At 40.1% G+C, this 17,214-nt stretch overlaps 1 protein-coding gene across 6 annotated transcripts in view; it reads left to right on the forward strand.

The window, feature by feature from the left end:
* Positions 1-3,451, forward strand: part of myo16 (myosin XVI) — a 109,957-nt gene extending 106,506 nt beyond the window's left edge. For 5 of the 6 annotated variants that reach the window (XM_078262087.1, XM_078262089.1, XM_078262090.1 and 2 more), the window contains exon 35: positions 16-3,451. In XM_078262087.1, the coding sequence (XP_078118213.1) occupies positions 16-186 (171 nt within the window). In that variant the 3' untranslated portion in view covers positions 187-3,451. The remainder of the gene's footprint in view (positions 1-15) is intronic. The other variant, XR_013502680.1, reaches the window with a different exon arrangement.
* The last annotated feature ends 13,763 nt before the right edge of the window (positions 3,452-17,214 follow it).

The following is a 17,214-nucleotide window of genomic DNA, read 5'->3' on the forward strand; positions in this document are numbered from 1 at the left end:
TCATCTCCGCTACAGGTGTTCCAGCGGTTACGTCTGTCCAACGGGAATCAGAGTGCCGCCCTTGGGGAGCTTCTGCGAGGGCGGCGTGTGCAGTGTGAGGGGCGGGGTGACTGGAAGCACCGTCCACCTCAGTCCCCACCCCTGCCTCCCACACTGCTCTGGACCAACAGGAAGGCTTCTCCATGACAGAGGTTGTGTGATGCAGACACAATTATTGGTTGTGAAGTTCCTCCCTCTCCTTCTCTTCAGCCGCACTCGCACATGCTCTTTTTTTTTCTTTTTTTCTTCAAAGTGGACCAAGTAACCTCAATGCCCAGGGGCTAGGTGAAAGCTCCAAGCTCCAAAGCGTGAGCCTTGTCCCTGGGCTGAAGGTCCTGCCTCTGCGCCTTTGACCTCGACTGTGGAGGATTCCCCAACCTATATGATAAAAGCTCAGCACTCTGTGATGCTGACAAGTGTTTTCTATGAAAAAAAATGTGGGAAACCATAGAGGTCCATGGGGAGCTGTTTTTTGTGATCAACGAATTTATTAACAACAACAGACGGTCATTATTTATTTTCAGTTCTTCTGAGACAGAATGAATGACATCCATTAATGAGAGGCTGAATTAAAGAGCAGACGATTAGTGTTTTCATAGTAGTCAGATATTAAATGGCCCTTTTAGTCTGTTTGTTTCAAGTTGTTCTGTTACGCACAAATGAGCTCCACCCCAAAACATGGTGCTGATTATACTTGACGTGCTGTCCTGTGATGTTACCATGAATGCTTGTGTGTGCGCCCCCAAATCTCAAACCTCTCTGAAGTTTACGACGACGCCTTTGTACACCTGCAGTTTTTAGAATCTGTGTACTGGCTTAAACATGGAACCTTTTCAGGTACAGCACTTGCTTAGTCTCTCACGTTTAGGCTCTAGGTGCTACTGCGGCCCTGGCAACGAGCAACCAGGGGTCAGGGTAACCTCAGTAATATCCCAAGGTGCACTCTTCTCTTCCCCATTGTTTCCACCAGCCTTTGAGGAACAAAAACCTCTGGCCAAAATGCAAACTACTGCACTTACCTTTACTAGGAAAAGGCTATGTAACAAAAAAAAACTGCTTTGTTTTAAGGTATAAAGGTAAAGCTAAAACGATATAGCTTTAGCTGACAGGTATATAGTTCATGTTGTGAACATGGAACTCTGTGCCAAAGTGACAACTTGTGAAAGATCTGTCTAAACTTACAAGTATAGTTATGAAAACGGATGTATACAGTAGTCCCCTTATATTCATATCCACAGACTGACATAAATGACCAAATCATAGCTATTACTGCGGTTCAGTGGGGAGTCACGCGACCGTTTCTAAATAGATCGGAAGAACATGGCGAAAGGTGGAGAAAAAATACAGTCTACACTTGAAATGTAGCGACTTAACTCTCATTGAGTCTCATCAGCATCTGAACAGTTTCATGTGTTCAGTGTTGTTCAGGAGACTGTGCAGAGCTCAGGAACTCGCGCACAGATGAACTCGATTATTGTACAGATTGCTCCACCATAGGTGTGTTCGCACAGACACCCATCACCTTCCCCATCCTTCCTTCATCTCCTTTCCCGTTTGACCCTACCAAACAGACCCCTTTCCCCCACTTGGTCTTTGACACTGCCCCCACCTTCCTAATGGATCAAACCAGCTCTACGGGTGTTTCCATTGTAACCGCTTTGTAAATAGTGACCAGTGTTGTATGTTCTAGCTTTTACTATAGCAGGAAAGCACAGAGATTGAATTGAAAGACGAGGAAGAGATGAGATAATACTGTCTATGACGGTGAAACTGAGATTTAAGAATGTCTTGGGTTAGATGCAATGACTGAGGTAAAGAGAAGTGGTTTATTTTAAAATGTGAATATCTTTTTTTTCAGAATGATTGTCTATGGCTATGAAATTATTTATACTCTATTTAATATTATTAGTTTTTTTCCCCTCTTGACCCCGTTGTTCTGTTCTTATGATGCAAGGCAGATGTTTTCATTGCATTTGGATGTTTTATTGCACAATGTTTATGTGGTGTTGTGTTGACTTCTGTAATGGGCTGGGTGTGTCTCAACAAGCTGTTTGATCTACAAATATCGGTCTGGATTGTTAGAGCCACATAGTATCAATAGCTCTGATTGATTTCTCATTCCCGCTGATCACCCACAATGTGTCTAATTGATTCAGCCTTACAAATTAGCAGCGCTATCACAGGATCGATTTCAGCTGCTGTCGGTGCACAAATATTCAAGAGGAATTAGAGGAGATCACTGATATTTACAACAGAGATGGCAAATCAGCTGAGCTGCATTTTTGACTGACTGGCTGAATGTATAAATGCAAAGTTTTCTTTCACTGCCTGAAACCCTGTGTATCTTATTACTGGAACATGCGCCTGTATCTAAACAGTGTATCTGACTGCTTAATGTGATTATTGTCTTCAGAAGTTATGTATGCAGTCCATTTTTTTAAAAGCAAGGTAATAACAATGCAGAATTTCTTATTGCAGAAGTTATTGATATGTGTCATGTTTCAGACCTTGTGTGCTGAGATTGGGGTTGCATGAGTAGGACTGCGATGCAGAACTATGTCAAACATTTTTTTATCATAGTTTCAGCTCATTCACACAATGATTTAAACAAAATAGAAAGGAACCAAGATCAACCTTGCCAATGCCAATAAAAGAGAATGTATAGCCTCTATATTGGTCCTTCATTATGGTCAGGGTTCTGGTTAGTCATGTGTGTTATGGTTTTGTGTATTACCGTGTGTACTGAAATCACAAAATGAGGAGATGAATTGTTTTTATTGTCTTTTAAAGCATATCAGTGCTTTTTACCTTGCATGACCACACGTTGGGTGTGGCCCTTTATAACGTGCTTATGCTGAAAAGATAAAGGCTGTCTAATGTGAAGAACTGCTTCCCACTGCACTGTGAATCACTGCACTGTCCCGTCTCTAATCTAAACACTCGTCAGCCATCTACATCCACGTTTAACTGGACCGATCCGCACACATATCGGCTCCATCATACACAATCCCTGAAGACCTAGCTCAGTCTGTCGTAAGCATTACCAAACTGGCAGCCAGATTACTGCCAGTCATTGTTGTTAGTCAGGAATCTTAAAGTGCTCTGCTCTGAGATCAGCTCTCTGGTGCTACAGCCAGTGTAGAATGGCCATTTTATTGTCCCCAGTCCATTTATAGTTGTCTGGAGAAACGCAATATTTTAGCACCTAAGCAGGGGTATCTCACTGCCTTTCATAGTGTTGTTTTGCTTTTTTATTGTAGTCTTTCTTTTGTACATGACATAAAGTCTATTTTAACCTGCATACATATGTGTTTGTGGAAAGAAAAAAAGATTGTATGTGATATGTCATTATTATGTTCCCAATGTTTTATAAGTACTGTACCTGTACAGCAATAAAGCACAATTGTGTCAATGTGTGTGTGTGTGTGTGTGTGTGTGTGTGTGTGTGTGTGTGTGTGTGTGTGTGTGTGAGAGAGAGTGAGAGTGAGAATGACTGTGTCAGATAAAAGCAAGTGGCTTGCAGTGGAAGGTGGTAAAATATGTGGACAATTTGTTAAAGGGAAAAATCCCACAAATATGAAAGTACATTTGAGAAGCGCGCACAAGGAGGCTAACCTAGCTTACCTTAACAAGGTAAAGGAGAACGCAAAGCCCCCTTTCCCTGAAACAGAAGCTAACCCGGTACAGGGCATGGATGTATGGGTACAGGGCCGTAGAGCTGTAATCGGGCCTTAAAAGTCAGGCCCGACAAGGCTCAAGCCCGACAGAATTTGGCCGAGCCTGACAAGTACATTTTGATTGACAGCTTTTTAAAAACCCGAACCCGTTTACAGCCCGACATTATTCAAATGTGCGCACGCACACAGCTCTTCTGCCTTTTGTCAAGAATGAGTCATTTATACATTTTTTAACATAATTTATTCATGACTAACGTAGGCTATAGGCCACTTGGAAGATGGAACAAAGAAATAAAATAAGTCCTCTGTAACATCGTAACATCTCAGCACTCTAAATAGGCCTAGGCATACACTTACTCACTTAGCCAGATAGCCAGATCGCCAGAGACCAGCCTCCGTTTCACCTCCTCAGCATCCATTTTCGCGTTAATCGAAACGCATCACCTGACCACTCATTTACCGCGCAACCTGGAGCGCAAGCCCGAGCCCGAGCCCGGCCTGAGCCCGTGTAAAATGATAGAAATTAAAGATCTTCAGCTCTACCTGGTAGCATGACGGAGACAACCGTAGGACAGAGAACACTACAGGCGGGCTCCGCCGGCAAACCGCTGCTGATTAGTAAATATGCAGGAACACCAAAAGCGGGAGGAAACGTGGGTTAATATGTGTATTGATACTGGGATGTCTACACAACTGTGTGAGTCGATTGACTTCAAAAAGTTCGCCACTTTACAGATGTAGTAATAAAAGTGTGGGGCTTTGTGCAGCGGTGGAAGACATTTTCAGATCCTTTTATTATGTAGAATGGCCCCTATACCTAGTGTTATATAATTGGGTGTGAATGCTGGAAGCAACTTCATTCAAACATCAAAATGTCATAGAAATATTACGCATTCAAATTAATTTATGGAATGTTCAGAATTGAAACATGTTGACCATTTTTCATGAATTTTCATCTGTTATCCACTTATTCATACTTTCAGCTAGAAACTCCATTTAAACTTAACAGCCCAAGGCTACATTAGCTGCTACTAGCATGACCCAAAGTAATCTATGACCGAACTGTTGGCAGTTAAGTTGCATTGTGGGTAATGTAGGCGTCAGGTTTTGACAAGGTAGAATAATGTGTTGAATAAAAAACAACTGGTTCTGCATTAATGTTTAATGTTTCTGTCATGAGTCTGGTATGGGAGTGCAATGCTAAATCATTTGAGTACTCTTAATCTAAAAAGTAACTTGTAACCAAAGTAATCATCTAATATAGAGGAGTAAAAAAGTACCACATTTTTCTGTTGTAAAAAAAGTAAAAAGTACTTAAGTAAAGTGCAAGAACCTCAATTATTCTTATGTACATAAAAATACTTGAGTTAAAATACTTGGTTACATACTACCACTGGCTTGGTATGTGTTTATCAATGGGAATGTCTCTGTATTTGCATATAGTAATCCTGCAAGTAAGATTGGCATGTGCAGAGCAAAATGAGAAACACAGTCATCGACATTTCAATCAGGAGAGACTTTGTTGCAGATATGCAAAGATTTAGTGTACATATGCATGATTTGTAATGTACAGTCTTTGGAGATTAGACTCCATCGTTATTTTAAAAATCAAAACATTTTTAAAAGGGGTAGAAAGCCGAAGGATAATCCCCCGATGGAGTCTAGACACTGATGGTGGCGTGAGGAGCCTGAAGACCAACACCGAAGAGCCGTCGGTAGAGGCCTGCCGGATGAGGACCCAGGAGCCGTGAGGGATGAAGACCGGAGGAGCAAGGGGAGGAGGAGGGTTGTGCTCTTATCCTGAAATGACAACTGAGCAGCAGAGAGAGAGACAGGTTTAAAACAGGGATGTCATGCAGTGATTGGCTCGTGATTTTCATGGCCGCTTCTGATTGGTTAAAATAAAAGTGAACACCTCTACAGCTGATCCGTTTAGAGGAGAGAGAAAGTGATTATGTTTTAGAAGTCTTCCTGAAAGAATTTGCGCTGAGCTCCATTAATGTTTTACAACAGAGTGATGAACAGACAGGCAGATGAACATGGTAGAACACAGCAGCACAAGTGCTTTGTGTAAGTTATTACTGTGGTAACCACACATAGATATGGTTTCATTTTACTACTACTACTACCACTACAAGTAAATTTGCTTTTATTTTATTTTAAACCCTTTAGGAAATTTAACAAGTTTGCAGGGTCCAATAGTAATGTCAGTGTGAGGTGACATTTGCCAGGATAAGGAGGCTGCAGCACCAAGTATTTACTAACCTGCGGAGGTTTCAGTTCAGAATCAAGTCAAGACAAGCACAAGTCCTTCCAGCTGGAACAATCAAACAAACCTTAATAGTCTGCTATAGTACCTTAGAGGAATGTTTCCCCCAAGCAGTAGTTACTGGTAGGCTTCACCTTAGAGTGTGCATGTCTATGTTTGAAGTTGTGTCAGTGTGTGTCACAGTTAACAGCTTCTACCAGAGGGTGCTGACTCATACACACCCAGGTACGTACAGTATTTACTGTGAGATTAAAAAATAAATAAAAAAAAGACTTGAGGGATATGACGCTGGAAAGACAGTTTGTTAAATCAAGTTAAAGTAACTACATGTTTCTGAAATCATGATCATAAATGACCTGTAACAGCAAACGAGACTAACACTGAAAATAACGCTATTTTTATATAGTTTTTATTTATGCCTTTGCCCCGGTCCGATTTTTCCCGCAACAGTCACAAAACGATTTACGGCAGGTAGACGGCACTACAGTACATTTTGATGGGTCACAGATTTCGCTGTAACACCGAAAAAGCCTGTGTTAGTGAGTATCCAGCCAGGTAAGAGGTAGCAGGAGATTTCTTTATATAGGCCTAATTATATTTTAATTTGATTTCAGAAGTTATCTGTTGTAGTTATGGCTGATACTGGGGCAATACCATCACAGGAAAAAAGGATATTAAACAGCAAAATAAACAACTAAAAGCTAAAAGGGATAGAGACAGACGATGGTCGAAAACCCAAGTCAATCTCGGCCAGGCTTTTAACAGCTGGAGACAAGTATGGGATTGTAAATTATTCAAAACCAGCCCCAAATTGGCCCTCAAGTATGTAATATCTATTTCATTTGCGATGTGGTAGTACGCCAGTAGCCTACATTAAATGACGTCCCCCTTCCATTTAGTGCCCAGCTCTATTTCTTTTTGGTCTGTGTTTGTGTTGGCCTACTATTTTCTTTTCCCTTGTCTGCCTGTAAATTGTGTAAAGCGTCCATGGGTTTCATGAAATGCACTATATTAATCTAAGTTATTCTTATGTTGGTTGCTACAAAAAAAACTCTCAATGCTTTCTATGGCTCGTGACACTGTGACAGTGATAACGTTACCCGGTTTAGCTCATGATACATCCAGGCTAAGTTACCGTATGCAACACTTGAAATGCAATGATGCATTTGTAACTTACTCTGTTATTGTAAATGAAGGATTTTCTGTCTGAGCAAAACATTCATCGCAACTATATGACCTCCCGGTAACACTAACTCAGTAATATACAGGGTAATACAGCACCGTGAAGAAAAGACCTTTACGACAGCAGGTGTTGTAAAAACACTACCGCTTTTGTCCAAAGCTAGAATCGACACAAACTGAAAGTTACAAATAGCCACTTCAAGTAAACCCTCTTCATTCATTAACCCAGATAATTAAAGTGAAGCACAATCTGTAGCAATTCTCTGTAACATGGTTGCTGGTTATAGGCACTAGAACAGCTCAGCCAGTGACAATAGTTATACTAGTAATAACAGTGTTCTGTACAAGCTCAAGAACACGATGAGGAACAAAATAAATATTTAGTGTACATTGCACAAATTGCACAGCTCTAGTAGACACCTAGCATATGTATGTGGATGTATATGGATGAGTGGGAAGCAGTGAAGTACTGTAGGGAGAAACAGTCTGATCCAATAACACCATCAGTGAGGTACAGTTGTCACTCCCCTGTGTCTGTTTCTTTGTCTATTAGTTGTTCTTTTTCTTTTCCTGGATTCTTTGATCCAAGATGTATCTATCCATTTGTGCCACACCCATTTCAAACTTACTTATTTTCTACCATTTTGAGAACATATTGCGACAAAGAAAAGAGAAACGTCATCCCTTTTCGCTGTCGGCATGAGTCTGCTGTCGGAGCTGGGAGTTGTTAGTCTAATGTGTTGGCACCTGCGAGGTGTCCCTCAGGCCTATTTGAGCCTGTGCTGCTTGTGATTTCTGTCCTAGGCTGCACATCCTTTAGTTGGTTTGGTTTTTCTACCATCCATGCATTACTTGCACTACTGATAAAGCTACCTATTACATCCTGTGTTTATTTGTTTTGTAAAAATTGTTTAGTTCAAATAAAAATGCAATTATTGACACTAAAACTTGATGTAATTAATTTTGATTTGCTTTTAGTACCTCCTTAAACAAACACACTATGCAAGTGCAGCAAAATGGTACAACCACATATTAACAAATTTATAGTGTGTCCCAGTACAGTACAGTACAGAAGTGTCCTTCCTTTTATTTTCAGGGTTTTGCTGATCATGATTTTGTCTCAATTCAAATTGTTTACAATTTGTTTTTGTAAAAGCCCCTAACATCATCACAATGTAGGTATTCTACAAAAAGATTGCAAGATTGAACACAACTATATTATTTTTATACAGAAATCCCCTTAGAACACAGGGACAGCGATGGTGTTCCCTTACATCTGTTGACCATTAATCTAAATCCAAAGCACCACCACAAGAGGGTTGTTGCAACAGGGGACACTTCTTCTGGATTGAAAAGGTCCTCCATTACACAGAGGGAGGGGTAAATGGCCAAGAGGTAATTTGGACCAAGTTGCCCCCTGATGCTACACCAGCACGTCCTGAATCAAACACACAGCCTTCTATTTATGGCACTAACTGTGGTCACCTTTGCCATATATCCTCAGATTCCCCTGATTGGCTATGGTTTCTATCACTCCCTCAGGGCTACTTTCAGGGGCAGTTTGTGCCCAGGTGTGCACAGCGTTTATAAATAGTATTTGTGTTTGTTTTAATGGTCAATAAGAAAGCTTGAGGGAGGAAAGAGAGCATACGTGTACGGACTGGATAAAAAAGCGTATTTATTTGCTCTAACATAAGCTGTAAATGTTAGCATGCCCGGCTAACTATTGAGGCAATGAGTTAGCATAACATTTTGTGGAAATACAGTTTATGTTAGACGAAGGACCTGTTCAGAACTGGAACATCAAATTTGTGAAATATATGGATGTCACTTTATTTATTATGTCATTATGTCAATAATTTATTTATTATTAACATTCTGTTCATTTGCAGTGCCACTGGTGCTTTACTTAAGTGACAAGCTAACACTGTAAGTTAAGGCAGTTGTATTTTATAAAGTCAGTTAACAGCCTTACATTTAAGCATGATTTTTCCATTAATGATGTTAAATTCATAATGCTTCCATACATTACTTGTCAGATTGTTTGATGTTATGATGATCTGTTCAGCACAGCTTGCTAGTTCTTCACAACAATATGCATTTAAGTAAAGTTGATGCTAGTATTGATGGTCTGGATGAATGGTCAAATGCATGACCCGCCCTACTTTGCCTTTGATTGGCTTACCCTGACATTCTTACTCTAACCTTAACCAATCTCACTCACTACTCATGCCTAAACCTAACCAACCAATCAACCAATGAGAGGCGGGTAATGCCTTTGCCCATGCCAGCAGATTTGCTGGCAATAAATGACAAGCTTGCTTTTGTCTACCTCTGTCTGAAAACGAAAAGAACTGTTTTAAATAATGACTATGAATTTTGAGAAATATATCTGCCAGTGCTATGATTGTTAACTGCATATGTGCCGTGCTAGAATAGTAAGCTTGACAGGTGTAACAACAGTAACTTAGAGGAGCTTGAGTGTCTCAGCTGGGTCTTGTTGTCCACTTGCAGATGACCACAAGCTGGTGATGGAAAGAGCATATGACCACAGCAAAAACGCGTCACACCACATGCAGAGAGCCATTCGAATAAACTGTTCTCTGCTGTATTTGACCACAAGAACAAAGGGTGCCCTTGTAACAAGAGGTGTTTTTGGTTGTACTTACGGGTCTGTGTTCATTTGAACTGAACACAAAGTTTCCATTCACAGTATTCTGAAGTCTAGCCAGACTAACAGTGCCAGATCAAACCCAGATTGTTATTGTTCCTAGGAAGCACAGAATGGTGTTGGGGTAAGGTACAACTACTGTTTGTGGCATGCACAACGAGAAGGAAAAGGCAAGGTATTGGTCATATGTGCTTGTTTTGGTCCACAAACCACCCTCACAAAAACACCAGAAACAGACTGACATAGTGTACTGTTTGTCTTTGTGTCTATGTGTTTGTGTGTGTGCTTGGCAAAGAGAGACCAGCAGGAGAGAGGAAGAAGATGAAAGCTGTAAGAGCCCATCTGAGACATTTCAAAGGCCATGAAACACAGAAGTAAACACGATTCCTACCTCTATTGATTACTTGAGCACTGGTTGTAGGGTTTGTGGGTTTATGTTGACTTATAAACAGCCTGGGGACTGGCTTGCTCCAGTCTGATTGATGATGTGAAGAAAAGGCACAGGTTAGAAGGGTTGTTCCCTTAGCTGTGAGCCTTCATTGGCTTTATGATTGCCAGTTGTATAGGTTTATGCTCGTAACATACATTGAGCTCCAAAAGATAGTAGCTTTTTTTCCAATAATGTTGCCATAATGTTCATCTTTCAACCCCCACTTTACTGCGTACCCTAACCTCAAAATCCCTTCTCTCCTACTTTTGCCACCTCTGCTCCTCATCCTCCCCCCCATGACATTTTCTCTGTCCTCCTTTGACCCCACTGTTGTTCCCTCATCACCTTTTCACCCATTTCTCACAATGGCACGGACTTCCGTATACTGCTCGCTAAGATTGTGAAAATCAATAACATCATCTCAACACTGTCTCAATTTTCAATTAACGACTTTGAGGTCTGTCTCTCCAGACACATCCATCAAATCACATCAGATCAGCCTTCAAAGCACCAGATTAGACGTCAACTCACACAAGCAGAGACTCATGCACTCACACTGCCTGAAGCCATACCACTCACAGTGGTGGAAAAAAACCCATTAAAATAATTTTCTTAAAGCTGCACAATACTTTATACAAACAATCACTAATAAATGATAGGTGATAAACCTATGGAGCAGGCAGATGTTTTCGGTTAAACTGAATGAACTCTACCTGCTTAGCACCAAACAACAGAAGGACAAAGTGAGCATTTAGCTGCTAAAGAGCCAGATATTCTTCTCTGGAGTTAGACTGAAACAGAGAAAAGGATAGAATATGAGATAATTAATATTGGACTTAGCTTTCCCAGGTGGCTGGAAACGACTCTAAATAAATGTTTTTTGGTGTCTGCGTAAAAAGGCAACTGTTTGCAAACACTTTTGCCTAAACAATGTTATAAGGTGATAATAGGTCTGTTGTGTTTTCGACTTGCTCCAATGCCTTCAAATCTCCAAAAAAAACACCTTAATCTTCAAAATGACTTGTAACCACAGATAATTGAATGTGTAAACGAATGCATTTCTCTCTGCAGTGTATGGTATTTGAGCATTTCACTCTGACCACCCAGAGTGAAAAGCCCCCATGCAAACAAAAGTATTGTGTCAATAGCTCAACAAACATATGCACTCCCAACATACCCGCCTTGGAAATTCTTTCCCCCATCTGAACTTGATAAACAACCCATAGAATCTCTTGCTATCTGTGTCTTGGTACAGAACCACAGTAATCCTGTCCTCATATGCTTTTAGAAAAAGGAAAACAAAGTGATAAATCATTGACAGCAGATCAGTAACAGAAGATAAATCCCATCTGCCCCACACTCCTTGAATCCAGACAGCAGCCACTGAAATCATCCTCTTTCCATTCCCCTTTTCACCCAGCAGTCAGCAGATTAACAGACATTGAGGCAGTCTTTGATGATAAAGCTAATTAACAGGGTAATTAAGAAGGCTCTATATTGCTGACAAGGTCAGACGGACATATATTTTCGCTCATATAGACGGGGACATGCACATATACACATGCATGTCTGTGATGTAGGGTACTCAGGGGATCATGGGGAATTAGGTGTAATTGTTTAGTGTAGTGCAAAAAATCAGCCCTCTACTACCAATCCAACAGTTCACATTTGCTTTCGTATGTTATATACAATGTTACAAGGGTATAGATATAGCATCAGGTGCTTTTGCTACCAGCCACTCTACCATAGAGGCATCAAGGAAATTGACAAAATTATGGAAATGTAGGATTCATGGGAAAAAACATTTCAATAACCTCTGTATCGTTTCGTTGGCAACGGGAGGCCTTGACAGTTCAGCGTAACCATCGTGCTGCAATGCTGCTTTTTTCCCTCGGGCCGTCTTTCTAAGGATCTCTCTTTGTCATGTTTACATTAACAACCCACTCATGAAAAGCAAACATATAGCACTCTATACTGTGGTCTATACGCTAGGGATGGGCGATACCAAACTTTTTCAATTCGATACAATATCGATACTTTTTGTTACAATTTAACCGATGACCGAACTGATAGTGATAATTTCTTAAATAGGTATGTGATTTATTTTCAAATAAGGGTCTTTTAGAAAATACGATCATGACACATACTGGCCATTAAAACACATTTATTACAAAAGCAAATATGAGTACAATTAAATAAAAATGTGTATGTTAAACAATAGTACAGTATTATAGAGAATAGTGATTAAATAATAATACAATAAATAAATATAACATAAATATGAATAAAATAAAATACCAACAAAAAGCATGCACATTTGCACTTTCTTTAAGATTTCTTAATCTTCTTAGGGGGTGTGTTGTTTTATGATGTTTAAAAAGGTTACTTGTGTTGCTGCTGTGTGCTACTTTTTAATCACAAATGGTGCATCTTGCCATATTTGTATCGACAGAAGGAAAATAGCATCACACAACACTACATTTTCTTTCTGCCATTCTCCACCTTTTTTTCCTCCACCTCTCATTTTTTCCGCTGTTGTTTTTGCGCTTCTCTTTTCTTCGCCATTCTTTCCCCCTCTCTCACATGTTTGATGCGGAAGTGATCGCGGCTGCGCAGTGCGCACTAGGTTCCGTCACATATTTCCGCAGTCATGTGACAAGGGCCAGCTTCAGGGCTGTTTTCGGCACAAACTTTATACAAAAGCGTTGAAAACGGTTGGAAGTGATGCAGCTACCCATGTTTTCAGTGTAATTTTATTATTGATTTTTTTTTTTTTAAAGGGATCGATACAAAATGAGTAGCTTGTAAGTATCAAAGTATCGATACCACAGTATCAATCCGTCTCATCCCTACTACACGCCTGTAAGCAGTGGTTTAAAAGGGCATTCCATGTGCAATCCCAGCTCACATGTGTATCTTACTCAGGGGTTTGTGAAAAATGACTGATCGATTCCATGGATCTGTACATTTGGAAGTGAGATCAATTATGCATTTCAGGAATTCAGAAGCTAGACCATTTATGAGGTAAATAATAATAATAATAATAATAATAATAATAATAATAATAATAATAATAATAATAATAGCCATACAGCATGGTCAGAGGGAAAATGTCAGAAGTGTATTGGCTTTGTCCCGTGGGCCTCGCCTTTGTGTGGTGGCCAAGCTTTCTCCCTTAATTTTTCTCTGCTGTCAGCAGTAAAATGAAAGATTAGAGAAAACCCCAGACAATTTATGCACTTAACATCTGAGGGAGACACAGTGACTAATGGAGAGCGGAAAACACCCTACCATTTTATTTTGCTCCTACATATGTACATGGACCTGTGTTTATTTATAAAGATCCCCTCATGCCTTCCATCCATCAAGTGTGAATGACAATTAGCACCGCAAAGTGCTGTAGCTTTAAATCAAGAATTGGTTAACTATCTAATAAACCACTCACCAACCAATTAAATCTCATAATTACCCTACTTAAGAGCTATAAGTAATTGAATTAGTACAGCTGGCTCCTCTTTATGGATGAAAGAGGAGGTGCTACAATGAGATCCTTGGTCCATCCTACTTTACCTTTGAGTCACCCACGGGCCATCTGCATACATTTTCTGTCAAGAAAACAAAGGGTTAAGGCCTGACAAGCACACAAAGACGCATGTGTACACACCCACACTAATCAGTTTTGTTGGTTGTGTGTGAAAGTGGAAAAAGCTATACATGTGTGTATGGATATGTACATGATTTGAATATAACAAGCCCCATAAATATGCAACATTTTGGGTGAATGTAAATAATACATGTTGTTAACAGGTGGAGCTGCTTAGAGGCAATTAACAGCCTCAGAGTATGGCAATTAGAAAAATGTTTGTTTTTATTTAATCTAAATTTGTAATTGCAAATAGAGACAGACAAGGTGTTGACATGCAGCAAATATCTCTGAATTTGAATTGTGGACTTGCAGTTATACCTTAGACTACAAGAAAACCAGAACAGATTTATATGTTCACAAGACTGAGAACACAATAGCAAATATGGCTCATAACTCCCTCGACACGTCTGCACTATCGGGACAATATTTGCTTACAATACAACATAGCAGACATGCAACTAAAAGTGTGTTATTTCTGTCCATGTAGTTATCCAGTCTTCTATCCATTTGCTGTCTTTGCCTGTGAGGTGAGTATGACTGTAACACGTGTAAAGCTCTAACAAATCCCCTTTCATCTGATTTCACATTCTGATGTTTGCTCTTTAGGGTATTGCATAGGAAAAAAGCATTAGGATTAAATATTTGTGCTGGATTTGCCATATTATCTATGTATAATAATTATTACAAAACATAACACAAAGACGGAGAGATCCACTGGTGCTTGAATTAAACTGTTGCACTTTACAGCACTGGCCCTCCACATGGAGGTTGCAACCCATCTGGTAGGGACACAAGATGGGCGGTTGGGAGAGGAACGAAAATGTGAAAAACACATTTCAGATCTACAGTGACTACACATCATTTTAAAACCTTTGACAGGTTTGCTTCCTGTTAATTTGAAATATTTATTATTTGCAGCCCTGACGCTTTCCTATTATATGTGAAATAGCTCAGAAAGACGCAATAAAATTATTGTTAAAAATTATTGTTAAAAATCACAGTTGGCAGTTGTGTGAATGCTCACTTGCAATGACAATTAACATAGTGTTTGTTTCTTGTTTTGATATTGCAAGCCAAACATTTTGACAACTTCTGCTCCACACAAGCAGGCCCACACAAAATCTGCAGCCGTAGTATTCTGGCGGAACCTCTGCAGATGTTCCGCAGGTTCTAAACAAATAAATAAAAGAATAAAACTCAGAATGTTAACACATCTCTACCACAAGCAAAAAAACATTCTGCTAAATTCCACAGAGGAACACAAAAGGGAAGTAGCAAACCTAAATTCTGCAACAAGCAGGATGTCACAATTTTACTTACACTGTTCCTGTTTTAAACATAGAGGCCAAATAGTTCCTCCAAACTAAACGACAAAATAAGTTTTTGGTCATTGCCTTCCACAATAACCTATATGGGCGTTTTGTGATTTTACAACACCTATTATCAGGACAACATCATTTGTCAGTGCCCTAGTCAAGTATAGGCACAACAGCTACTTGGTTAATGTTAAGGTAAGGTAAGGTCATGGTTAAAAGAAACCAACCCTGACTGTCTGTAAGAAACAAGAAACAGCCTCCACAGTCTCCCATGTCAATGTAGAGAATTTCTACCACACCTGTATTATGGGGAATTTCTGGACATATGACACTGACTTTTTGTAAGATTTGTTTCCTTGGTTTGTGTAAGGTGCATTCAGGTCTGTATAGTGCAACTTGTCTTCTGTTGGTTGCCAAATTTGTCTTCATCGATGGCCCGGCTATGTTGACTAAGTCTGTATACCGTCAAAGACTTCCTTGACGATGTACAGGTAAAAGTTTCCTTCCAGCTTTTTATTAGCTATAGTGGTGAGATAGAGTGCTATTGTGTAGGTCTGTTTTAGGACCAAATTATAATACATTTGTGTTGTGTTTTGGTAATCTCTGTCCAATAGACAAGGTAAACTGTCTTTCTCACACACACTGATTGGTCTCCACATCTCTGCATTTTTTTCTTTATGTCCCCAACTACATTGTATGCATTGATTACAACAGCAAACTAAACAAACAAACATCTGCCTCAGATGTGTGCGATTATATTGTCCAGTTACTAGAAATGAATGGACACCTGTCAGTCATTCAGAATCAAGAAGTCTAAGTGGTCCTATGATGAGCAAACAAATCCCATCCTGCCCCGGAAGCCTGAAGGTGAGTGTGAAGAGACAATGACAGACAGAGAGCGTGGTGTGGAGGTTAATGTTTGCTCGCTCCTGATTGACTCCAGAGAAGCGTGTACGCAGTGCTAACAGAGGTCTGCTCACACCTAAGAGAGCCCCATCGTACAGCAGCTCCTCCGCATTTGACTGCATAACTAGCTGGGCAATAATGGGCTGAACTCTCATTTGCGGCTGGTTTCTGGGCCCGTGGCCACATTTATAGAAGCCCAAAAATGTTTGCTGTGTTTGCATACATTAGTCTCTGTTTATGTGTAGCCCCTTTCAGACTCATACTTCATTACGTAAATGTGCTGGCAATTGTACATGTCGGTCTCATGCTTAAATAAATGTCTGAGTAACTTTTTTTTTCTCTGTCTTCGGTTGGACCTAGTAAAATTTCACTTTTACTGGAGTGTTTCTGTATTTGGTTGTTTCCCTTAAATTAGCTCCTCTGTTTTCCTAAACGCTGGATTTTCCATTCAACTGTTCACCAACATGGTCGGCAAGATATTCACCTGGTGGACTGTTGCCTATTCAATACTACAGTTAGCTGGGAAGATAGAATGTCAGGCTGAGCTTGTTGCTTGTAAGCAAACATTATTCCTATCTGTCAAGGTCCTGTCATGTTTGCATAAAGCTATTACCAGCATTAACGTGACAGATTTAGAAAGCCCAAAAGCCATTATTTTATTATAAATAGATGAATCCAGCTGTGTTCAAATTTTTCAAAAGTTTGTTTCTCTATCTCTGACCATATCTCTGTCTTCCACGTGAGTGGTAACACACAGCATTCGCAAGGACAAAGTTGTCCTCTCAACTCTTCTTGTTGCATAATAGCTGGCATGACACTAGTAGGTCACCTTGCTCTGTTTAAATAAGGTGCTGAGAAAAGCACTCAAACTTATTTTTGCCACTGTGCCAGGGGTCTCATTGTTACCAGGTTGGGAACAGAACGTTACGTAGCTGAAGGCAGGTTAATTTGGACTGCTTAGCACCCTGTGTTCCCCCAGGCTGTAAAAGCAGAACGGAGATCATCCCTTTCTCTCAGTCAGCTGAAGTACACAGAGTGAAGCATTTGCCATGCACACACACACACACACACACACACA

This window comes from Sander vitreus, chromosome 11, assembly GCF_031162955.1.
Source record: "Sander vitreus isolate 19-12246 chromosome 11, sanVit1, whole genome shotgun sequence".
Classification (NCBI taxonomy): Eukaryota; Metazoa; Chordata; class Actinopteri; order Perciformes; family Percidae; genus Sander; species Sander vitreus.